Raw genomic sequence first — 25851 nt, 5'->3', positions numbered from 1 at the left:
GAGCTTGCCTTTTGGAATCACACGTAGAGCTTCTGACTGGGGAAGGCCTTACAGTTAAGAACTTGGACTCTGGAATTAGTTTACCTGGTTCCGTAGCTCACTTCCACTACGTATGGTCCACTAACTTAAGGCAAATTCCTTAATCTCTTTGTGTTCCATTTTCCACAGTTGAGGAAGAGTAATACCTACTCATGAAGTCGTTGTGAGAATTAAGCCAGACAATATATAACAAAGCATTTAGTGCAATGCCTGGCACATAAATAAGTATCAGCTATGTTTGTTATTCATCAGGTCTGGGGTGGAATCAGTTATCTGTGTGTTTAGGAAGTTCCATAGGTGATTTCCATAGCATTATTGAGTCTTACAAAAAAGGAGCCAAGGGAGGTTTAAGTCAGGGAGTAATAATATCAGAATTTTGTTATAGGAAAATTAGTGGCAACCTAGACTTAATTTTAAGTCAGTTGTAGCAATCCAAAGTAGAAATGATGAGGGCCAGAACTAAGATGGTGGCAGTAAGGATAGAGAGAATGCGACAGATTCCGGACAAAGTAAGAAGATGGGATGGTAAAACTGATGAGATGGGGGCAGAGTGGGTGGGAAAAGTTAGCAGGATGTTCAGTTTCCTGGCTTGGGCAACTCCGTGGTGCCATTCAGAGAGAGAGGTAGGAAGAGACCACAGGATAAAGCTGAGGACATAAGAGTGGTTTTGAAAATGTTGAAATTGAGGTGTGTGGGACATCACAGGAGAGATGGCCAATTGTCATTCAGATGTACTGGTATGAAGTTCTACAGAAAGAAGTGGTCTACAGATCAAGGCAAAACCATGAATGTGAATAATGTTACCAGAGAGGTTTCAAGTAAAAGGATAAAAAGAGGATGGGAGGGCTTCCCTGGTGGTGCAGTGGTTGGGAGTCTGCCTGCCAATGCAGGGGACACTGGTTCGAGCCCTGGTCTGGGAGGATCCCCCATGCTGCGGAGCAGCTGGGCCCGTGAGCCACAATTGCTGAGCCTGCGCGTCTGGAGTCTGTGCTCCGCAACAGCAACAAGAGAGGCCGCGATGGTGAGAGGCCCGCGCACCGCGATGAGGAGTGGCCCCCACTTGCCGCAGCTAGAGAAAGCCCTCGCACAGAAACGAAGACCCAACACAGCGATAAATTAATTAATTAATTAATTAATTTAAAAAAAAAAAGGGATGACTATGAGAAAGATTTCAAATAGCCATGCTCTTTCTTTTTTTTTTTTTTTTTTAAATTTATTTATTTATTTATTTATTTTTGGCTGTGTTGGGTCCTCGTTTCTGTGCGAGGGCTTTCTCCAGTTGTGGCAAGCGGGGGCCACTCTTCATCGCGGTGCGCAGGCCACTCACTGTCGCGGCCTCTCTTGTTGCGGAGTGCAGGCTCAGTAGTTGTGGCTCACGGGCCCAGCCGCTCCGCGGCATGTGGGATCCTCCCAGACCAGGGCTCGAACCCGTATCCCCTGCACTGGCAGGCAGATTCTCAACCACTGCGCCACCAGGGAAGCCCGCCATGCTCTTTCTTTAAAAAAAAAAAAAAAAAGAGGATGGGAGCAGGGACTTCCCTCACGGTCCAATGGTTAAGACCCCATGCTCCCAGTGTGGCGGGGGGCAGGGGGATGGGGGTGGGAGAAGGAGTTCGATCCCTGGTGGGTGAACTAAGATCCTGCATGCTGCACCATGCAACCTAAAAAAAAAAAAAAAAAAAAAGAGGATGGGAGCCGAGAGATCGGTGGCAGTATATTTAGTTGCCATTTTCGGCCTTGAGGGATGGTGGAACCATGAGCCAATGAGTCTGGGTCCCCGAGGATTTCATGGAGCAAGCTGTCACACCAGCCCTGGGCTGCCTGCCTCTGGATGTTTACGAGAAAGAGAAATAATGCTCTATCTTGCTAAAAATATTTAGCACTTATTTGTGTTTTTCTGTATTTTGAAAGAACGACCAAGGCTGAAACAATTATTTAGGTTATCATAGTCCTACCTTCAGATTCACTCCGATACGTACCCTCAGACACTAAACTCAGATAACATAAGCCCCCTTAAACACAAACTTACTTTCTCAGACACAGATTTGTCCCCTCCCGACACATACATTTGACACCCTCTCATACACAATGACTTCCTCTATTATACCCTGTCTATGAAAAACGCATTAGCCTCATGTATGCACACACTGACCTCATATTTTCATATTCTTACTACACTACTCCCTAACACAAAAACTCCGTCCCTTAGGTGCCCACTGACACCATCTAGACACACCTGCCTCATTTCTCACTCTTTGACTCACACTGTATGACTCTTTAAGGTATACACACTGATCCCTCACACTCATGACTTCAGATTTAACTATTCAGACCCTCAAATGCACACATACATACTCCCTGATGTACACACATTGACCCTTGATAAACTTCGTTGCCACCCTCAAGCAGACATGTTCATTCCCTTCTTCAGACACATTTGTTCTCCTCTATAATTTAAGAGAAAGTATGCTGACCAGTGATGTGCTGGTAAATGTTTAACAATCACCTCTCCAGGTTGGGAGGGCGGTGCTCTGGTTTATATCATTTGCTAGTTTCCATAGTGTAAATACTCTGACCACAGCCTTTGGAGCTATTGTTTCAAGCTATGGATGGTTTTACAGCCTGCTCACAGAATTCCTGACAATTTCACAATGGCTCTCAGAAGCACTCTGCCCCAGTGCACCACTGAATGTGACCGACCATCACAGATGCTCTCAGTGGCTTTAAGTGACCAGTGAGTCACTGGCCTTATGACAGAGTGGCTAAGAGCATGGGCTTTAATTCTCTGCCTCAGGGAGGCAGTGTAGTGCAGGGTTGACAGCTATGACGTTATCATTACCTCGAAGAACTGTGATGAGGCTTTAAATGAGATCACGGGCTTCCCTGGTGGCGCAGTGGTTGAGAATCTGCCTGCTAATTCAGGGGACACGGGTTCGAGCCCTGGTCTGGGAAGATCCCACATGCCGCGGAGCAGCTGGGCCCGTGAGCCACAATTACTGAGCCTGCGCGTCTGGAGCCTGTGCTCCGCAACAAGAGAGGCCGCGACAGTGAGAGGCCCGCGCACCGCGATGAAGAGTGGCCCCCGCCTGCCACAACTGGAGAAAGCCCTCGCACAGAAAAAACGAAGACCCAACACAGCCAAAAATAAAATAAATAAATAAATTAATTAATTAAAAATAAATAAATAAATAAATAAATAAATAAATAAATGAGATCACCATGACTTTTTTTAAATGATGTTTATAAATCTGAACAAAAGCCAAAAAAAAAAAAAAAGAATAAAAACCCAAAATTTGAAAAAAAAATGGCGTTTAGAAAGTACTGAGTCCTGGGCTTCCCTGGTGGCGCAGTGGTTGAGAATCTGCCTGCCAATGCAGGGGACACGGGTTCGTGCCCTGGTCTGGGAAGATCCCACATGCCGCGGAGCAACTAAGCCCGTGAGCCACAACTACTGAGCCTGCGCGTCTGGAGCCTGTGCTCCGCAACGGGAGAGGCCGAGACAGTGAGAGGCCCGCGCACCGCGATGAGGAGTGGCCCCCGCTTGCCGCAACTGAAGTAAAGCCCTCGCACAGAAACGAAGACCCAACACAGCCATAAATAAATAAATAAAATTTAAAAATAATAATAATAATAATTTAAAAAAAAAAAAAAAAAGAAAGTACTGAGTCCTAATGCCTGGCCCATAGTAAGAAAGTTGTACAACATTTTTTTTAATAACACTTTTAGATTCACTGATTCACAGAGACACCCAAGACTACAGAAATATAGATCTGAACTCCTCCCCAATACAATCAGTTCTATCATGGAGAATCACTAAAATATAACCTCTGAGCAAAGGCATGCTCTAAATTGTGTGGTACACACTCTTAGAACTCTAGGAGTTTAGAGGAGAGGAAGCCCAAAATGTTAAGAACTGGAAGAGATTGCAAACTGGCAGCCCTCAGGCAAATTCAGTTATCCAAAGAGTTTTGTTTGGTCATCAGAATACGTTTAGGGGCACATTTCTTTTCCATTTTCACAGTCCCGATCCTTCCCCTTGTTTTACACACTCCCCACTTTGCTTATTTAGGTTACTGGCCCAGCCATTCAGCCAATCCAGTTTGCCACTCCCTGATTTTAAACTAATACCCCAGTGTTTTTAAAGTGCGGTTTAAGTGTGCGAATAATAATAACAAAAGTTAACTTTTATTGACCACTTACGTTGTGCCAGGCATTATTTTAAAATACCTCAACCCTACGAAGTGAGTAGTTTTTAATCTTTTCCAGACAGCAAACTGAGCTTCAGAGAGAGAGGAACTAACTTGTCAAGTCACAGACCTAGAGAGTGATTTGAATCTAGGTGTGTTTGACTCTAGTATGCTAAAATATGACTAGATCAATGGGAGAGGAGGGCACATTAGGCAAAGGTAACCTGAACTAAGCGGGAAAGAGAGACAGCCTTGCCTTCTGTGGATGCAGGGCACTGGGAGAAGGCAGCATGCCAACGTGGAAAAACATTTCAACACCGGAAGAAAGAGGTATTGACTTTTGGACAAACTGAGTTCTCCCACTTCCCTTCACCTTCACTGGCAACTCCCTAGTGTGAAATCTGGAATCCCGTAAGAGGCTCTTCCACATTCATCCCTCTTCATCTCAATTCTCACCATCATCAGTGTGATTGTTCGGGGATGCAAATAGATCTTCTCTGACCTGCCCCTGCTTAAAATCCTTCAAGTACTTGTCCTTGCGCTGAGGATAAAATCTCAAAGCTTTAACATGGCCTTTGAGGCCCTGCCTCTGCCCACCTGCCCAGTCTCTACTTGTACCGTTCTCACTGTTGCCCATTTTGCTGTGCAACAATAGCACCGGCTAATATTTATTAAGGCTCCCGTCACCCTTTGGCCATTTTATCCTTCAAATCTCACTCAGCTTAAACCGTCATTTTCTCAGAGAGGCCCTCCTGACTGCCCACTCCATCTAGATGAGGCTTCTCTGTCCTCTCACAGCTCCCTAGTGTTTCTTCACATAACTCTGCATGTTATGTAATTATTAATGTGTTTGTGTGTTTAAAGATTAAGGTCTGTCTCCACCACTAGACTGTAAACCCCTTGGGGACAAGGATTGTGTCTGTTTCCATCATTGCTGTATACCCAGTGTTCAGCGCAGTCTCTGCCTGTGTTAAGTTTCCAATAAGTGTTCGTGGAAACAATAGATGAATGAACAGATGGGTAGGAGCCATATCTCCTTTTCACTGGGTGGTGCACACACAAAGACAAATGTACAGTTAGTGCTCAGTAGACACGTGAATATGTTTTGACAATAGGCACAAAGATTTATTTCAGCTTGAACTTAGTTTGGTTTCTTTGGGGTGTCCAGGGCTGGAGCTGAGGCAGGAGCTGAGTAAGTGAAGGACAGAGTCCAATTCTGAGCTGGGTTTGGTCAGAGTCACTGAAACCTGTGCAGAGTGGAGATAGGAGTGGGGCAGTGGAGAGGAGGGTCAGTATCGGCTTAAAGGCAGCAAAGTAAATGTATCCTGGCACCCAGCCATAGTTCAACTGCTCCTACCTCCAAATTACCTCTCTAATTATAAGTAATCAAAATGATTCCAAAAAGCACAGGGACTGTTACCCCCTTTCCTGTGGAGATTTTCTCATACTCTCTTCTCCATTGTTCAGGTCACGTGCCTCTCTTCCTTCTAACCCTCTTACAGGAAGCCATCCCAGATTTGTTCCCTTAGTCCCTCAACTTCTCAGCACCGAAGTCTGAATTTGTTTTGCTTTCTGTGCCTCGGTGTCTGCATCTTAAATGAGTGTCCTGTCTCACCATTCGGGTGGATGGATCTCTCCATGGTAGTGAGCCATCCCTTGCTTCTGAGACATAATAGATTGAAAGACTTCCCAGCTTAGGAGGAGGATTTGAGGACTATTGAGACCAGCAGCAGCTACAGAGAAGCAACATGCCTCCAACTCTAGGGGTTCCATCACTGAGAAGGTGCCATGGCACGAGGGTACCAAGGGAAAGCTAAGGTTAGGATGGGCTCGGGGGGGTAGAGCATGTGAGAGCAGCATCTCACCTGGAGGAAATTGAGGAAGAAGTGCAAGTGGTACTAATAACTGTCAAGGTTACCAAACTCTTAGTACTCTGCAGATGTTGATTTCAGCCTTTTCCTTGAATTATCTTACTTAAACCCCACCAAATACCATGAAGTGGTGTAAGTAGCCCCAATTTTCACAAAAACCCCAAGGTTCAGAGAGTCTAAGTAATTTGTCAGCATGTGTTGAGGTGAAGATCTGAACCCATGTCTGACCCCAGAGTGCAAGCTCACAACCACTATGCAAGATGCCCAAAGCTACCAAACTCCCACCTGAGCCTGCAGAGCTCCATCTGATCCACTATCCAGGACAGCAGCTCTCGAATCAGTAAATCCTTTAGCAAATCGTCATCACTGGGGTTCTTGGGTAGGGAGCTACAAAGGAGAAAGCCTCAGGCAGGTGCCTTTAGCCTGGGCACCACCCAGAGAGAGTAAATACAGGACCTGGGACTCCAACGTGGTGGGACAAGGTGGGGTGGGGGTGGGGTGTACGAGTCAACACAGCTGCCTCTCAGTTGTCTCAGCTTTCAAAGCTCCACCCAGACCTGTTGGCCAGGGAATATAGGCTCTTCCATACAGGCAAAGACAAACAATTCTGGTGGGAGACATCCCACCCATCCACCTCTCCAAGTGTCCCAGAGTGCATTCCAAAACCCCAAGAGATTACTTTGGGAATATTCACTCTTTAGAAGGATCTGTGTCATCAATTCTTCAGCTTCCTACAGAGACGGGGTAACTGATTTCAGGGGACTGGCCTTCAGAGGGTCCCAGTTTCACAAAAGCCTTCCTGAAGTTTGGCAGGCAGAAGTGGAGAAGCCAGTTTCCGAGGTCTCTTTTGTGCCCCCCTCCTGGACTTGGTGACTCTGAACACTAAGTCATCAACCTTAGAAACTCTGGCCCCAGGTTCCCTCCCAGGACCCCCACCCCCATTCCTCCCAGGCTTTCCCTTAGGCTTGGGCTGACATCCAGGAGTTCTGTGAAGACCCCTCTTTGAACTCTGAGTAGAAGGGGATGCTTATCTGGGGCCTAGCCCTGCTCTGGAGTCTGGGAGGGGGAACAATGAGGTGGGGTCAAGAGGCCCCACCCCGACCCCTTCCCCTGTGGGCTGACTCACCCCTGCTGCTCCCTTGCCTCCTCCTTCCTGTTAGATTGATGGGCCAGCTCTAGGGCCCGGGCCTCCCTCTGGGTGATGTTGTGTTTCCAGCTGGTAAAATAAAGATTAGGGAGTGGGTGGGGCCAGGGGAGACTCCAGATGTTCTCCGGTCCAAAGAAGCTCCAATCTCTTGGTACCTCAACCCAAGGAGCAGAGGGTACCTCTTTCTCTACTCAGCCTCCCCACTGCTTGTCTTCAGCTATCATTGAAAAGCTTTTCAGAAGCTACCATGCTGGCCAAACAGTGAGGGCAGGGGAAAAGATTTTGCATCGAGAAGAACGATGAAAGCAGTTTATCCTATTTCCAAAGTCTGAAGCTGCCACCACCGAATAGTCATTGGCAGCAATTCAGCTCCCCTGGTTCATCCCCACCCCACCCCCAACCCCGGGATCCTCTGTGAGTCCCATACACCTTCCCGACCCCTCCTCTTAGAAGAAAAGGATTGGAAAATTGCCCCAATCCTGCCCCGCCCCCCGACCAGACTGCTGCCTGAGCCAGGGTCCCAGGCAGGGCTGCCACGCGGTCCAGCTCCCCAGCAGCACCTAAGTGAAAGGTGCCGCCTGGCCTTGTGCATCACACGGGGCACAGGGAGCAGGGACGGGCACGCATAACTCACTCGCTCTTCTTCCCCTTCTGCGCCAGCAGCCAGTTCACAAAATCTTGTTGGCGGATCTTGTCCATGGCGATACTATAGTCACTGATGAAAGTGCCCTCGGCGTACCTGGGACCTCGTGGTTGGGAGCCGCTGGCCTTAGTGTGGAACCTGAGGGGCAGGGAGGGTAGGGAGAGAGGGAAACCAGGATGCCATAGAAGGAGCAGAGGGTGCGAAGATAAATGATTGTCACCAGCAGGAGGCTGATGTTTGGAAAGGAAGCAGCCCATTTCTGGGGAGTCAGTTTTTATGGAGACACCCTCTTGTCCATGCATCAAGCCCCTGGGGCTTTATCCTCAGCTCAAGCACCCACTTCCAGCATCCTCAGTGTTTGAGGCTCTGCTTCTGGGCAAAGATCAGGGGTCTCCCTCATCCCTAAGGACTGAGCCACAGTTTCCTCCTTTGCTCCTCTTGCCCTGGCCCCACCAGATTCAGTTCTTTGGTTCTCAGTTTCCTAACAATAGTGAGCTCTCATATAACAGCACTTACTATGAGTCACGTCCTCTACAAGCCCTTTAATACAGAAACTTACTAAATCCTTACACCACCCCAAGGAGGTAGACACTATGTATATCCCCCTTTGGTAAGTGAGGAAACCACCGTGCAGAGAGATTAATTTAGCACACAGCATAGATATGATCCAGGGTTTACCCCCAGGTAGTCTGGGTCCAGGTCTATGGTCTTTAACTTCTGCATGATGTTGTCTGTCCTTGTATACGTGTGACAGCTGTGTCTCAAACTTAGCCAAGTTGACAGGGGCATATGGCTTGTCCTTGCATATGAGAAGGCCTAACTCTACTCAGACACGTCTCTCTTGGTCTCCCCAACACACAAACAGAACCCCCTGCTATATTCATTCATAATCTTCTCTGCCTTTTCCTCACAGCGCTCATGACAGTTTGAAGCTTGCCTAGATGGTTCTTCGTCTGCTTTCCCCTTGGGCCTATATGCTCCACAAGGGCAGGTGGCATTTGTGGACCACTCTTCAGGTATATCCCTTGTGCCTGGCACACAGGAAGCCTGCTGTAAAATTTGATCAAATGCACACATAAATGAATGGTTAAGGCTTTCATTAGGAAGGGAGATGCTATCATCTACTTCAGACACTTAACCACTGAGAAGTCCTTCCAGAGATCTAAGCACAATCTCTCCAGCTACAACAGTAGCTCGTAAAAAAGACTCCCTGGTTCTAGCCTCACTCTGCACTCAGACTGCTGAAAGGTTTTTTTCCATCGAGCATCTTTCCTCTTGGCCTGGGTTTCCTCCCTTTCTCACCTCCCCCTTAAAAATAGAACCCAGTCATCCCCCCAGCCTCCTCCCCTGCACCTGACCCCTTCCTTCTCACCCCAGCCTGGAGTGACCTTCTTCCTTCTCTCCTAGCACCAGTGCCAGGAGCAGGGACACCAGCAGCAGAGAGAAGGTCTTCATGGCCACCATCTTCCAATGGTTATTTCCTGAGCTAAGAGAGAAAAGGACCAGCATGAGGTGGAAGCCCTGTGCTGAGGAAGCAGGCAGTATGGCCGTGCACTCCTGGTGCCCCAGAACCTGTGGGGAGTCTGAAAGCTGGGGGGCCCTGTGCCCTGGGAGTTGGAGCTTTTCTAAGAGGCTAGAGCAACACCTTGGGGATGGTGGGAGGAGCTGGCATTAGAGTTAGAAGGGACATTAGAAGGGATATGGAGCCTGGATGAGAGTGGACCTGCTTCTTGTTTTTTAGGTGGAGTCTGAGTGGGGTGGGAGGAGGGCAGCAGGGGGGCAATCCTGGCAGGAGAAAGCAGTGAAGGCCTGTGTGCCTGGACAGCCCCCTTCCTGGCCCCTGTGGCTAGACATCACAGGCATGTGGACTGGCAAGATTCTGCCTTCAGAGCCTCCGAAGTTCATACCAGCCAGCCTTCCAGCTCGCAGATTGGCTGTCACCTAAATCTTCGCAGCCCTCTTGGCCTGAGTGAAAACCATAAGTAGAACCCCTACCCCCCAGCCTTCACTATCCCCACTCAGGGATGTCCGACGCTTCTACCGAGGGCAAGCCCCGTTTCATCAGGGCATCTTCAGCAGAGACGAAGAACAGTAAGGAACCTTCCTCCCAAGCCCTGAACACCAAAGCTAGCTCTAGAGATGTGTGGGCTGCAAGACCTCATCTTCCTGCCTCGTCACCTGGGTGTTAAAGGAACCCTCAGCACCACCTTTTCTTTCTTTCACGGAGGAAAAGAAAGTGAGGGGCTAGGGTGCCGAACACCTCAGGGGTGCCAAGACCCACCTCCTCTCCAGTGTCCTGTCCACGTGCACGTCCACCCCCATCCCAGCTGCTCTCTTACCAGCCTTCCTTTCCGGCTCTCCCAGAAGAAGGATAGGGCAGGGGTCTCCTCCTCCCTTCTGCCTCTTTGGAACCTGTTTCAAGAAAGTCTGCCCCGGCTCCTTTATATCCAGACATCACAGACCTACTGATTAGCCTAAAAGCATCTTATCTCAAGAAATTAATCCCACAGCTCCTGCCACATTAAGTCCATTTTACACGTAATAAAGTTGCCCTTTCCACCTGAACTGCGCTAATTGGTAATTAACATTTGGGTATCTCCAGCTGCTCTCTGGGCCTGGCCTGTGGGCAGGGTACCTTAAGTGCCGCTTTTCTTCTTCCCCCTCCTCCCTTCTGGGCAGGGGAGCCCAGTATTCCCCCACTTCCTTTATAGGTGCCCTCGGTTAGAAAGGATGGGTGCCCTTGGTGTGGGCAGGCTTGGGTAGGGTGTCACTAACTGGGGTGGGGGGCACTGCCACAGACATTAGACTACTCCTGGGTCAGAGAGAGAGGGGCCACAGCGGCCCGCGGCTTTGTCAATGTGGCAGTGTCTCCAGCTCGTTATCTAGGGGGCGTCCAGCTGGCTGGGGAAAGGGCGGGAGAGTGATGGAGCAGAGGGTTGAGGGAACATGAAGGATGGGGTTTCCTGGTGGTAGCTGGTGAACTGAGAACTTCTACTCAAGCTGCCTTCCTGCTGAGGGGCAGGCAGAGTGGGGAAAAGCGGCACGTGTACACCGTGGGGACGCAGAGGAAGGCGGACCAGCTACAACTCTAAAGATTTATGAGGTCCAAGCCTCTCTCCTCCAATGCTCTGCTCTCCTGTAAGAGAGAAGTATATGCCCCTGTGTTTCGCCATCAGAGTGGGGCCTCTGAGGCTGCACTGTGCCTCAATCAGACCCGGGGCCCTCAGGTCAGGACTGGGAACCAGGGCTGTCTGCCCCATCGCACGGAGGCTTCCTGAGGCTAAGGGCCATGTCTGACCCTCAGACTGGAGACTCCTTGAGGGGCACCCTTTGCCTTTCTCCAAGCACTTAGTGCATGGCTCTGTCCCCAGGGGCTCTCAGTCCGGAAGGGGCAGGGCACAGCCTGCACGTTTGGCCGACCCCCAAGGCCTCCTTCCCAGGCTCTTCCTTCTCCACTCTCTGTGGGTACTTTGAACCCTAAACAGCCCCGCTCCTGCCCTGCCTGTTAGCTGCAGGGCTGAGTAAAGGCCACTTTCCTTTCCAGGTCAACTCCCCAGCCTGGGAGCCGGTCCAGCATGAAATTAAGTGCTTGTGTGGGATGAGAGGTAGCTGACTAGGATGGCCACTCACCTCTGCTTCCTGGAAACCTCACTGACCCACCACCCATTTTCCACCATCTCAGAAAACTTCTCTCTGGGCAAGCTCTCCAAATTCCATCTCCTAGCTATCAATGGGCAGAGATTAGACATCAATTCAGATTTGGCCTCCAAAGAGGGTGAGGAGGCTGCTTGTGATCCCGCTTCCTGCTGAGCAACACAGTAAATGTGCTCAGAAGGGTTGGGGCGAAACCTGAGCCCCACTGCTGGAGGCACAGCGTATTCAAAAAGCGTGGACATCATTCCCTGGGACCCCTAAGTCTCATGCCAAACCAGAGTCAAGGAAGGTTCTGGGATGGGTCCCAGCAGCCCTGAACCCCTGCCCGGCGCTCTGGGGATTTGTTTGGGGGTGAGCTGCTCGGAAGGCCAGCTGCACTTTTGGTCCCTAGCCCACTTCCTCTTGGAAATGACCTCTCTGCAGCCCCCTTCCATGTTTCCCTTTGATTTGGGGCTCTCATGCCCAACAGAGGACAGATTAGGGAGAAATGTGGCCTGGGTCCTGGGGGAGGGACAGATGTGGGGAGGACCAGGGAAGGAGATCAGAGAAGATGTCAAACTCCCAGGGGAACCTACAGCCCCGACCCCCCAGGGCATATTGGGAGGCCTGGGAATGGGAGAGATGGCCTTGGGAAGTTTCTGGGGATCAGAAGGGCCTGCTGGACTTAAAATAGTTCAATAAACCCAACTGGAAACCCAACCAGCCTGTCGATGCCACGATGGGCAGCGCCCTGGTGTGCGGAGTCCAGTGCAGTGCGGGGGTGGGGGCAGGGCAGGGAGCGAGCAGAGCCTCAGTGCACTGAGGAGAATCTCTAGGATGTGAGGGATCAGCTGGACACAGGGGATGGGGAAGCAGGAGATGCCCCCCACTGGTTGGAAGCCCAGATACAAATGCTGATGGCCCAGATAGGTGGAGAAAGTCTGTGGGGTTGGGGTGTCTGAGGAGCCAGGGAAGTCAGGGAATCAGCGCAGGAGTGGGTGATGGCAGTTCTGTTGCAGGAGAACCCAGGGTCCTGCTTCCCAGACCCTCCTGGCATGTGGACTGAGGCGCCCCGGGAGCTGGAGCAGCAGAGGAGCTTTGGGGGCTTGCTGGCTCTTCCAGCTCACAGAGGTGACTCACCATCCCCCCAAGGCCCACAGGGCCACCACAGACATTCCAGGCCAGTCTCCAAAGCCAAGCCAAGGTGATTCAGAGGGCTGGCTGCAGCCTCCCTGCCGTGGACTCTGCTTTATAAGTTCACTTGCGGGCTTCCCTGGTGGCGCAGTGGTTGAGAATCTGCCTGCCAATGCAGGGGACACGGGTTCGAGCCCTGGTCTGGGAGGATCCCACATGCCGTGGAGCAACCAGGCCCGTGAGCCACAACTACTGAGCCTGCATGTCTGGAGCCTGTGCTCCGCGACAAGAGAGGCCGCGATAGTGAGAGGCCCGCGCACCGCGATGAAGGGTGGCCCCAGCTTGCCGCAACTAGAGGAAGCCCTCGCACAGAAACGAAGACCCAACACAGCCAAAAAATAAATAAATTAATAAATTAATTCTTAACGAATATTTAAAAAAAAAAAAAGTTCACTTGCTCTTCAAGCTCACCGGCTGACTCAGAAAGCAGACACCCCTCTCAGAGCTCACTTACACCAGGTGGCAGATTTTATTCTTCTCCTGAAGAGGAGACAAGAGGTGACTGGAACCCTGACAAACTCTGCTGAGTCATCTGGTCTCTCCTGATTCCTAGAAGGACCACCTCCATCTTTCCTCCCCAGTCACATCGCAAACACAGGGGTAGTCCCAGACATTTTTACCCACTCAGCCTCCAGTACCACTCCGGTCAAGAGAGATACTTTCCAGAAGGATCTTAAAGAAAGAATGTATTGGGTGGGCCAAAAGTTTCATTCAGTTTTTTCCATAAGATGGCTCTAGTAGCGCTTAGTTGTCTTTAACTTCATTCAAAACAATTCTGTTAGATTTTATGTGACAGCTGTCATATCAGCGTGCTTTTAAAAAAAGACTTCCACCCAAAAAAATAAAAATAAAAAAAGACTTATCAAAATTGGTGAATTTTTGTGTAGCCATTTTTGTGTGAAGAAGAAAAGCAACATTTTTGGCATATTGTGCTTTATTATTTAAAGAAAGGTAAAAATGCAACTGAAATTCCAAAAAAGATTTGTGCAGTGTATGGAGAAGGTGCTGTGAGTGATCGAAAGTGTCAAAAGTGGTTTGTGAAGTTTCATGCTGGAGATTTTCCGTTGGATGAGGCTCCACAGTCAGGTAGACCAGTTGAAGTTGATAGCAATCAAATCGAGACATTAATTGAGAACAATCAACACTATACCACGCGGCAGATAGCCGACATACTCAAAATATCCAAATCAAGTGTTGAAAATCATTTGCACCACCTTGGTTATGTTAATCACTTTGATGTTTGGGTTCCACATAAGTTAAGTGAAAAAAAACCTTCTTGACCCTATTTCCGCATGCAATTCTTTACTTAAACGTAAGGAAAACGTTCCGTTTTTAAAACAAATTGTGATGGGCGATGAAAAGTGGATACTGTACAACAATGTGGAACGGAAGAGATCGTGGGGCAAACGAAATGAACCACCACCAACCACACCAAAGGCCGGTCTTCATCCAAAGAAGGCGATGTTGTGTATATGGTGGGATTGGAAGGGAGTCCTCTATTATGAGCTCTTTCTGGAAAACCAAGCAATTAATTCCAACAAGTACTGCTCCCAATTAGACCAACTGAAAGCAGCACTCGACGAAAAGCATCCGGAATTAGTCAATAGAAAATGCATAATCTTCCATCAGGATAACCCAAACTGCATCTTTCTTTGATGATCAGGCAAAAACTGTCACAGCTTGGCTGGGAAGTTCTGATTCATCCGCCATATACACCAGACATTGCGCCTTCAGATCTCCATTTATTTAGGTCTTTACAAATTTCTCTTAATGAAAAAAAATTCAGTTCCCTGGAAGACTGTAAAAGGCACCTGGAAAAGTTCTTTGCTCAGAAAGATAAAAAGTTTTGGGAAGATGGAATTATGAAGTTGCCTGAAAAATGGCAGAAGGTAGTGGAACAAAAGGGTGAATACGTTGTTCAATAAAGTTCTTGGTGAAAATGAAAAATGTGCCTTTTATTTTTACTTAAAAACCAAAGGCACTTTTTGGCCAACCTAATACTACCTACAGCCTCTCTTGACCATCTGCTACAGGGGATCGGTCTGGAAGTCCCCTCTTAGTTCTAACCCCAATCCCTCTTGCTGTTTTCAAAGGGTTGTTTTTTGTTTGTTTGTTTTGTCGTTTGTTTTGTTTTGTTTTTGGTTTGCTTTTGTTTGTCGAGAAAAGAGCTCAGTCCTTAGTAATTGCAGCCTAATCCACAGGACAACAGCAGTGAAGAGTTAGAATTGGGAGGGGGTGGCCACAGGTTCTCAGTTCCAGGGAGGGAAAGGATTGGCATTTAGGTAAAAGGCCAAAGGGCTGGCCCTCCCAGAGAGAGCAGCATTCCCTCTCTCTCCCAGGTGGGAGCACATCACAGGGAAAGGAAGAGAGGAGTGAAAAGTGAAGAGAGCGGTGAAAAGTGAGAGCTTTCCCTTCCTTTTCCTTGAACGGTGACATGAAGGATGAAGTAGTTTCCAGGGTCCCCAGTGAGCCCCCCACCCTCCCATCAACACAACACACACACATTCCTGCAATGTGTATGGGGAGGGCCTTCTGCAACTTCGGAAAACATGCCCCTCATTAGTTAGATCAGGGAGCAGCCTGGTAGGATGCAGAGAGAGGAGTAGAAGTATTCAAGCCCAGCTCCACCCGCGCTCACCACTCCCGGGGCTGTTTGGCTTTGTCTGGGCGAAGGCCTTACCGACTCAGAGCCTTAGCTTACTTGTCTCTAAACTGGGGTTAAGAAAACAAAATCTGCTCTGCCTAGCTTATAGGTAAGTGTAAAGTGTGTGTCCTGTTAACTTGAGGGCTTCCTGCCAGTGTTGGCTGGTGGTTTTCTCTGGAATTACCTCCCCTACCTCACTCTATGGTGAGAATTAAATAAGATGAAATAATAAGGCCAGGCTGATTCAGCCCAGCACCAGAAACATGGAAGGCTCTGAAATTCCTGAGTAGGGGTGAGGGCTTTGGAGACAGATCCATCTATACTTTCTGGTAGGGTGATTTGGAGCAACGTGCCCTTTCTGGGCTTTAGTTTACCTTCCTGCAAAATGGGGAATGTAATAGTTCCTGCTTCAAAGAATTATTTTGGGAAGCACGTATACGTAGATGATGCATAATGTTACATTATGTCTTGATACCTTAGTTATCTTTTGCTGGGTAACAAATTACTCCAAATTTTAGCAGTTTAAAACAAAGAACATTTATTTCTCACAATTCTGAGGATTAGGAATCTGGGAGCGGCTTAGCTGGGTGGTTCTAGCTCAGGGTCTCTCATGTCAGCTGAGCTGCAGTCTCAAAGGAAGACTCATCTGGGGCTGTAGATCACCTTCCAAGCTCACTCCCATGACTGTAGGCTGAAGGCTTCAGTTCCTCACCATGTGGACTTCTTCATAAGGCCGCTCACCGCATGGCTTCTTCCCCGCAGAGACAGGGCATGCACCTAAGATGAAAGCCTAAATGTCTTTTAAAACCTAAATCCAGAAGCAACATACCATCGCTTCATCTGTATGCTATTGGTCACACAGACCAACCCTGGCACAATGTGGGAGGGATTACACAAGGCTGTGAACACCAGGAGGCGGGGTCATTGGGGGCCACCTTAGAGGTTGGCTACCATATGCATAATCAGTGCTAAAAAATGTTGACCATCATTATCATTAGTATAGAAGATGCTAGATTCATTCAGTGTTTCTTTTCATCATCATAAACTCTGGCCATTTAATATCTATTTATATTTATCTCAGTCCCTGTCTCGCTGCAAGAGTAGAAACGGAGATGATGTTAGATATTGAAGGAGGATAATGCAAGTTAATGTCTCTGATATGCTACAAGACTAGCAGAGGACAGGTATCAGAATGAACTTCAGGGACTTCCCTGGGGGCCCAGTGGTTAAGACTCCGCGCTCCCAATGCAGGGGGCCCGGGTTTGATCCCTGGTCAGGGAACTAGATCCTGCATGCCTCAACTAAGAGCCCGTATGCCACAACTAAAAAAGATCCCGCATGCCAGCAATGAAGATCCTACGTGCCACAACTAAGACCTGGCACAGCCAAATAAAAAAATAAAATAAAATAAAAAAAGAATTGCATTCCAAGAGGGTACTTCCTTGGGTAGGCAGCAATACTGCATGGGAAGTATTTATACTAAAAAATGTTAAGATTGTTGTTTATCTGAAATTCAGATTTTTTTTTTTTTATTTATTTTATTTATTTATTTATTTTTGACTGTGTTGGGTCTTCGGTTCGTGCGAGGGCTTTCTCTAGTTGCGGCAAGTGGGGGCCACTCCTCATCGCGGTGCGGGGACTGCTCTTCATCGCGGTGCGCGGGCCTCTCACTATCGCGGCCCCTCCCGTTGCGGGGCACAGGCTCCAGACGCGCAGGCTCAGTAGTTGTGGCTCACAGGCCCAGCTGCTCCGTGGCATGTGGGATCTTCCCAGACCAGGGCTCGAACCCGTGTCCCCTGCATTGGCAGGCAGATTCTCAACCACTGCGCCACCAGGGAAGCCCTGAAATTCAGATTTAAGTGAGCATCCTGTACTGTTATTTGCCAAATTTGGCAACCCTACCTGGAAAGATTTTTAAAATCCTAGTGCCTCAGTGTCATTCCCAGAGACTCTGTTGTGTCATTTGTCTGGAGATTTTTAAAACCTTCTATTTTGAAATAAGTTAAAACTTACAGGGAAGTTGCAAAAATAATATGGAGAACTCCAATATACCCACAGATTCACCAACTTTCAACATTTTGCCACTTTTCTTCTATCATTCTATTATGTATCTTCTAAACATTTGAGAGTAGGTTATGTACACCATGCTCCTTTACCAGTTAATATTTTCACCCATATTTCCTACAAACAAGGATATTCACTTATCTAACCACAATAAGTACAGTTATGAAATTCGAGACATTTAACATTGATATAAATCATATAGTCCATATTACAATTTTTTCAGTTATCCCAACAACATCCTTTCAGGTATTTCTCCTCCATTCTTAGATCAGGTCCAGGCTCATGTATTGCATTTAATTATGTCTCTTTATTCTCCTTTAATCAGTTTCTCAGCCTTTCATTCTTTCATGATACTGACATTTTGAAGAGTATAGACCAGTTATGTTATAGAATGTTTCTCCATTTGGTTTTGTCTGAGATTCAGGTTATGCAACCTGACCAGAACACTAGAAAATGAAAGTGTGTCCTTTTTGAGGTATTGCACCTGGAGGAACAATGTGTCTGCCTTCCACCTTCCCATAATTGACGATAATTTTGATCACCCAAAGTTTTGTTGGATTTTCCCACTGTACAGTTACTATTTTTCTCCTTATAACTAATAAGCAATGTACACGGAGACACGTTAGGACAATGCACATACCCTCTTCCTCATCAGACCTACCCCACCCTCAGACTGATTTAACACCTTTGATGATTCTTGTGTGAACTTATCTTTACTATGATGATGGAAAATGGTCATTTTTCCAATTTACCACTCCCTCCACAGTGTTGGCATTTTTAAAATGGCATTGTTGAGGTAAAACCGACACATAATTAACTGCACATATTTAATTTAAAGTGTACAAATTGTTGTTTTGACATGTGTCTTCTCCCATGAAACCATCAGTCCAGCTAAGGTAAGGAACATATCTGCTGTCTTCAGAAGTTTCCTTGAGCCTCTCTCTCTTACTATTTACTCTGTCCAATCGCTGATCTGCTTTCTGTCACTGTAGATTGGTCTGTATTTTCTTGAATTTTATATAAATGGAATCATACAGTATGTACTCTTTTTGTCTGGCTTCTTTCGTTTAGCATACTTATTTTGAGATTCAATTACATTGTGGCATGATGTTCATTCTTTTTTATTGCTGAGTAATATTCTTCGATCATATGGCTATATTAGTTTGTTTATCCATTTACCTGTTGTTAGACATTTAGGTTATTTCCAGCTTTTGGCTATTACAAATAAAACTGCTGTGAACACTTGTGGACAAGTCTTTGTAGGGACATAATGCTTTTATTTTTCTTGGGTAAATACCTAGGATTAGGGTATATTTAACTTTTTAAGAAACTGCCAAACTGTTTTTGAAGTGGTTGTAACATTTTATATTCCCAACAGCTGTATGAAATTTCCAGTTCTTCCACCATCTTGCCAAAACTGGATATGGTCAGTCTTTTAAATTTTAGCCATTCTAATAAGTATGTAGTGGTACCTCATTGTGATTTTAATTTGCATTTCTCTGATGGCTAATGATGTTGAGTATCTTTTCATGGCGTTATTTGCCATCTGTATATCTTCTTTGGTGAAATGTCTGCTCAAATCTTTTGCCAATTTTTGCGGGGAGGGGTGTTTGTTTTCTTGTTATTGAGTTTTGAGAGTTCTTTGGATAAAGTCCTTTGACAGATATATGATTTACAAAAATTTCCTCCCAGTCTGTGGTGTGTCTTTTTTTTTTGCATTTTTATTTTCTATTTTTCTCTTCCAGTTTTAGAGGTATAGTGACATACAGCACTGTATAAATTCAAGGTGTCCAGCATAATGATTTGACTTACATACATCATGAAATGATGACCACAGTAAGTTCAGTGAACGTCCATCATCTCACAAAGATAGAAAATTTTAAAAAAAGAAAAAAATTTTTTCATTATGATGAGACTCTTAGGGTTTACTCTCTTAACCACTTTCATCTATAACCCACAGCAGTGTTCATTATGTTCATCATGCTGTACATGATGTTCCTAGCACTTCTTTCTCTTAAAACTGGAAGTTTGTAACTTTTGACCACCTTCCTCCAAGTCACCCTCCTCTCACCCCCTATCTCTAGTAACCACAAATCTGATCTTTTTCTATGAATTTGTTTGTTTGTTTGAAGTATAATTGACCTACAACACTATATTAGCTTCTGGTACACAACATAGTGTTTCAATATTTCTGTACAATGCAAGATGATCACCACTGTGGCTTGTGTTTTCATTCTCTTAACAGTATCTTTTGAGAAGCAGTTTTTTAAAATTTTGATAAAGTCCACTTTATCAATTTGGCTTTTTGTGAATTTTGCTTTTGGTGTTGTACCAAAGCTTTGCCTCACCCAAAGTCACAAGGATTTTCTCTTAGAATTCTTATAGTTTTTGGTTTTACAGTTAATTACATGACCTAAGTGGTTTCATTTAAGTATATGATTGAGTTAACTTTTGTATATAGGTTGGGGTATGGAAGGATATTTATTTTTTTGCATATGGATATTCAATTGTTCCAGCACCATTTGTTGAAAAGATTATCGTTTCCCCATTGAGTTGTCTTTTTTTAAAATTAATTAATTTATTTATTTATTTTTGGCTATGTTGCGTCTTCGTTGCTGTGTGCGGACTTTCTCTAGTTCCCATGAGCGGAGGCTACTCTTTGTTGCGGTGCGCGGGCTTCTCATTGTCGTGGCTTCTCCTGTTGCGGAGTACAGGCTCTAGGTGCGCAGGCTTCAGTAGTAGTGGCACGTGGGCTCAGTAGTTGTGGCTTGTGGGCTCTAGAGTTCAGGCTCAGTAGTTGTGGCTACAGCCTTAGTTGCTCCACGGCCTATGGGATCTTCCCAGGCCAGGGCTCGAACCCGTGTCCCTTGCATTGGCAGGCAGATTCTTAACTACTATGCCACCAGGGAAGCCCCATTGAGTTGTCTTTACACCTTTCTATAAAATAAATTGTGGTACATGTGTGGGTTGCATTGGGATTTTTTTTTTTTAATTTATTTTTGGCTGCGTTGGGTCTTCGTTGGTGCGCTCGGGCTTTCTCTAGTTGCGGCGAGCAGGGGCTATTCTTCATTGCGGTGCGCGGGCTTCTCATTGTCGTGGCTTCTCTTGTTGCAGAACACGGGCTCTAGGTGCGCGGGCTTCAGTAGTTATGGCACGCGGGCTTCAGTAGTTGTGGCGCACGGGCTTAGTTGCTCTGCAGCATGTGGGATCTTCCTGGACCAGGGCTCGAACCCCTATCCCCTGCATTAACAGGCGGATTCTTAACCACTGCACCACCTGGGAAGCCCTGCATGGAGATTTTTAAATGCTCCACTGGTATAATGGCAAGTGCAAGGACTTGGGTCCGGGCATATCTGGGTTAGACTCCTGGTCTTGCTACCTGTCAGTGGCCTAGCTGAGCTATAGAATAGAAACAATGATACTACCACTTCAGGGTATTTACCACATTTTACAATGTTCTCTCTGCATTTCTTCTTTCCTCTTCTGCTCTCCTCCCAGGCAAAGTGCTGGAATTAGGAAAGCTCGTCCTGACTGTTTCTCAAACCCTAGGGTCCTCAGATCCAGGGCTCTAAGAAGGAAGGAAGGAAGGTATAATGGGTGCAGTATATCCATGAACTATTTTCAGCCAGTTACGACATCAAACCAATCAGACATTATTCCAGGCAAGGCTGTATGGGTAAATTCCAATGCCAAGTCCCTTTGCTTTTGGTGGAAATAGTATAACCTCTTGCCACTTGTGTGGAAGCTCTGCTTAGCCACTCAATATTTGATATTACTTGATCAATGGAATTTTTTGATAGGCAACGTTTTTCAAAATATTGGGCTCATGGGGGAATAATAAAGGAGATCTTAGGTGGTAAAAATAATGAAGCCACTCACTTAGAGACAGGAAGCAACATGGATCCTGCCATGTGGTTTCCAGTGTATTGAAGGACATGAGATCCCTCAGCAAGAAACTCCGAGACTAATGAGGAAGAAATAAGCTTCAGCCTTATGGGTTTCCAGTGAATGCAAATGAAAACGAAAATGACTCAAGTCTGGGAGTTGAAAGGAGCAATGTGTCTGCAAGATCCAGGACAGACTGGGCAGGTGTGAATCTGGGTGCTTGCTTCCTGTTTTTCACCAGCTGGTCCTAAGTTTTAGCACATACCACCTCAGTGTATTATGAATACATGTATAATTAATCAGACCTTTAGCTAAAGTCAAGCCACGTCCATGATGGATCAGGGTGAGTTGCAGTTAACCCTCAACCCTGACTGCTAATGGAAAATGAACTTCTGGCTGCATCAAATCTTGGAAGAGCGGATGAGCCAAAGCTACTCCCTATTTGGCTTTTAAAGGTATTTGGGGATGATTAACTTGAATATTCCTTTTACCTTTTTTAAAAGTTTGTTGTAAAAATGTAATAGACAGTCTAGAAATCTTGAAAATATAGCAGAGTCAAGAGACAGCAAAAGAGACAGGGGGGAGAGAAAGAGAGAGAAAGAGAGAGAGAGGGAGGAAACAGAAAGAAATCCACTCATATTCTCAAAACCAAAGAGTTATTGTTAGTGGTGATAATTTTGAAATGTATAGAAATATTGAATCACTATGTTCTGCACCAGGAACGAACATAGTGTTGTATGTCATTACTTCAAACAAACAAGCAAGCTCATAGAAAAAGAGATCAGATTTGTGGTTACTAGAGATGGGGGGGGGGGTGAGAGGAGGGTGAATGGGAGGAAGGTGGTCAAAAGTTACAAACTTCAAGTTATAAGAGAAAGAAGTGCTAGGGATGTAATGTACAATGTGATTAATATAACTAACACTTCTGTGTGTTATATACGGAAGTGGTTAAGAGAGTAAATCCTAAGAGTTCTCATCACTAGGAAAACCAATTATTTTCTATTTCTTTAATTTTGTATCATATGAGATGATGAATGTTCGCTGAACTTGTAATCATTTCATGATGTGCGTTAAGTCAAGTCACTACGCTGCACACAAACTTATACAGTGCTGTATACCAACTATATCTTAATAAAACTGGAAGAAAAAAAGTATTGTTAACAATTTTTCCAAACTTTATTATTTCCATTAATTTTTATTATGAAATATTTATACTTAATGAAAATAATGCAAACTATACACGTACAGTTTCAAGAATAATAAAACAAACACTTGCATAGCCATGACTCAGATTAAGAACTAGGACATCCATTCCCAATATCTTTGAAGTGCCCTATAAGCCCCTCTACAATCATCCCTGTGCTACTTCCCAAAATTCACCACATTCTGGAAGTTTGCTTATCATTCTCTTTCTTTTCTTTAAAGTTTAACCTCTTCTGGATGCATCTCTAAACAATATATTGTTTAGTTTTGCATATTTTTTTGAACTTATATAAATTGAACCATAATATGTATATTACTCAGTCTCTGTTTTTTTTCTTTTTTTCAATCGACATTACGAAATTCACCCATGCTGATACACGTTGCTAAAATTCATTCACTGTTACTGCTCACTAGTATTCCATTGCATAACTATACCTGGCTTTACTTACCCACTCTCCTGTTGATGAATATTTGTAGCGTTTCTAGGTTTTGTTATTATAAACAACGCTGATGTAAAATATTCTTGCACATGTCTCTGGGTATCCATGGGCAAGAGTTGCTGTAAGGTAATTTCTAGTCTTTTATGCACATGTAGTTTTTTTTTTTCTGTCAACCACACAGACTATATGAGCACAAATACTCAATTTTGTGACATGCATTTTTTGTAAACTTCCCCCAAGTTTTTCTAAATTCTGTTTGAACATAATTTTTTTGATGTTTTAACACAAATGTAGTTTTATTTTATTAAAGATTTATGCTAGTAACTGAGTTAAGAATTTGTATACTCAGGTAAAATAAGATAAAGGAGAAAATTCAAAATAGTAAGACATGTATTCAAGGAATTTTATACAAAATACTGAGTCCAAACAATATCCCCAAATTTAACTCTATAACAAATGCTAAATTATCTATTTTGGGGACTTCCCTGGTGGTCCACTGTATAAGACTCCACACTTCCAAGGCAAGGGGCACGGGTTAGATCCCTGGTCGGGGAACTAGGATCCCACATGCCGTGTGGTGCGGACAAAAAAAATAAAATTAAATAAATAATCTATTTTGTCAGTAAAACTAATATTACTGAGGTTACACTTTGAAATGATATTACCTCTGTTGTATTTAATTAAGGAAACAACATACAGACATACATCCATTACTGTATTCATGTGACCAGTTTGTAAACTAAGCAGAGTGTAACATGAGATAGTTTTATGCCTCTCTAATCACAATCATCAGTGATGATCTATGGAATCTCATTTTCACATCACTTAATGAAAAACTGATCAAATTTAATAATTTCAAAATTTTTTATTTTAAAATTTAGTCTAGTTTAAAACTTTAATTTTAAACTCAATGTAAATCACATTTCTTCCTCTGCATTATATGTTCAGGCTTGATCTGGAACTCTTGACAGTTTATTGTGAAGGATGGTAGGAAATATAAAATATAGGTCAAGTGTACAATTTGATAAGTTTTGACACATGTATACACCCAGGAAATCACAACCCCACTCAAGAATGTGACTCAGAGAGTGTGGGATTTTGTGTACGTCCTTCAGGAGCAGAGTTTCTGTTTCTAACAACCCCCCAGCTCTCCCAAACACAAGCCCCACTGGTCTTGTTTGAACATAATTTTTAGTGGCTACATAATATTTTACTAAGTGGCTATGTTAAAGTTACTTGAAGATTCCACTACTTTTAAGCATTTATATTGCCAACATTTTTTTCTTGACACGCACATAACACATCCTTGTTCATTGTTGTTTTTTTTTAAATTTCGAAAAAGATATTTTTTGCCTTCTTTAATCATGGTAAAATATATATAACATAAAATTTATAACTGTAATCATTTTAAGTGTAAGAATCAGTGGCATTAAGTACATTTACATTGTTGTGCAACGATCATACTATCTCAAAAACTTTCTTATCCTCTTAAGTTGAAACTCTGTAACCACAAAACATTAGCTACCCACCCCACCTGCTCCTCCCAAATCCTGGTACTTTCTGTCTCTGTGAATTTAACTATTCTAGGTATCTCATGTAAGTGGAATCATATATTTGTCCTCTTGTATCTGGCTTATTTTACTTAGTGTAATGTTTTTAAGGTTCATCTATATTGTAGCAGGTATCAGTATTTCATTTAATTTCTTTTTAAGGCTGAATAAAAAGTTTTATATACTGGACTTTTGGTAGAAGTGTTACTCAAAAGTGCAATTTCTTAGTCAAATGGTATGAATTTTGAAAGGCTTTTGTTGCTTTAAACTTGTTTTCCTCCACAGTTATATGGAATGTTTTATTTCACTATATTCTTGCTAGTAATGAGTATTATAAATTAAAACCGAAACAAAGCACTTTGCTATTTTCATGACCGGCTTAATTTTTTCTTTAATTTAACCTGCTATAAAAATTGGTTTGCCTTCTCCTTGAGGGTTCATAGCTGTATTGATAGCTAGGATATTCAATAAACATCTACTATGGGTGGGTGACTATACCAGACATTCTGGGAGAGAGTCACCAAGATGGAAGGCTGTCCTGGAGTGACATTTTTGCTTTGGATGACATACAAAATAACAAATCATTACATGGTTAATGGGGTGCTAGCTGCATTCCCAGAAGGAAGACCCTAAGAGGGCTCTTGGCAGGAGGTGCATGTAGACTGTCCCTTGAGATTGTCCTGCTGGCTGTGTGGCATCAAGGAAATCAGGATGACAGAGATGTGCCAACTAACTCTGATGGTTGCCAGTGAGTGCCTGAAACCCTGAGCTGAGAATAATTCCGAGGCTATTCCTTTGACCAGAAATGGAGAGAGGATGTTCCTCAGTGGGCAATGGGTACTGTCATGGGCACAAGACTAGGGGGCGACAAGCCCAGAGATACCCCTTGGTTGCTATTTTTGATGTAGACCAATCAGTTTTTTGGATGGCTGCATTTACTTGTATTTCATCTGATGATTGTTGAGTATTGTATTTAAAAAAGAAAAGAAGAGGAGGGGAGGGGAGGGGAAATGAAAGGAAAGAAAAGAAGGAAGGAAGGAAGGAGGGGAGGGGAGGGAAGGAAGGAAGGAAGGAAGGAAGGAAGGAAGGAAGGAAAGAAAAAGCACTTACAGGCTGAGCACAGCATTTTATCTAATCACACTGACCTCATCTTCTTCTCAGGTAGTATGAAAAGATACTTATTTTATATATATATACACATATACATATATATATATACACATATACATATATATATACATATATATACATATATATACACATACATATACATATATATATATCAGACACCTGTGTCTGACTCCCTGGGTGATAGTCTTTACCCCCAAGGATTTGAAACATAAAATGCTAA

At 44.8% G+C, this 25851-nt stretch overlaps 1 protein-coding gene across 1 annotated transcript; it reads right to left on the bottom strand.

Annotated features, from left to right (window-relative positions):
- Nucleotides 1-6348: 6348 nt before the first annotated feature.
- On the bottom strand, nt 6349-9351 carry GIP (gastric inhibitory polypeptide). The gene is made up of 4 exons (XM_059906416.1): nt 9260-9351; nt 7879-8025; nt 7224-7313; nt 6349-6484 (listed from the first exon to the last, which is right to left on the bottom strand). Exons 1-4 carry the CDS (start codon nt 9349-9351, stop codon nt 6349-6351), a joined length of 465 nt encoding a protein of 154 aa, XP_059762399.1.
- Between the last annotated feature and the right edge of the window lie 16500 nt (nt 9352-25851).

Source organism: Balaenoptera ricei, chromosome 20, assembly GCF_028023285.1.
Source record: "Balaenoptera ricei isolate mBalRic1 chromosome 20, mBalRic1.hap2, whole genome shotgun sequence".
Taxonomy (NCBI): domain Eukaryota; kingdom Metazoa; phylum Chordata; class Mammalia; order Artiodactyla; family Balaenopteridae; genus Balaenoptera; species Balaenoptera ricei.
This window is presented reverse-complemented; position numbering and strand designations above follow the sequence as displayed.

Bases quoted from the DNA above. Each gene is read 5' to 3' on its own strand.
- GIP (XM_059906416.1), bottom strand. From the start codon at position 9,351: ATGGTGGCCATGAAGACCTTCTCTCTGCTGCTGGTGTCCCTGCTCCTG. The intron at 7,314-7,878 runs GTGAGTTATGCG...TTATTTTACCAG, and splicing joins CAGAAGGGGAAGAAGAGCGA to CTGGAAACACAACATCACCC. The intron at 6,485-7,223 runs GTGAGTCAGCCC...TCTCCTTTGTAG, and splicing joins GAGGCAAGGGAGCAGCAGGG to CTCCCTACCCAAGAACCCCA.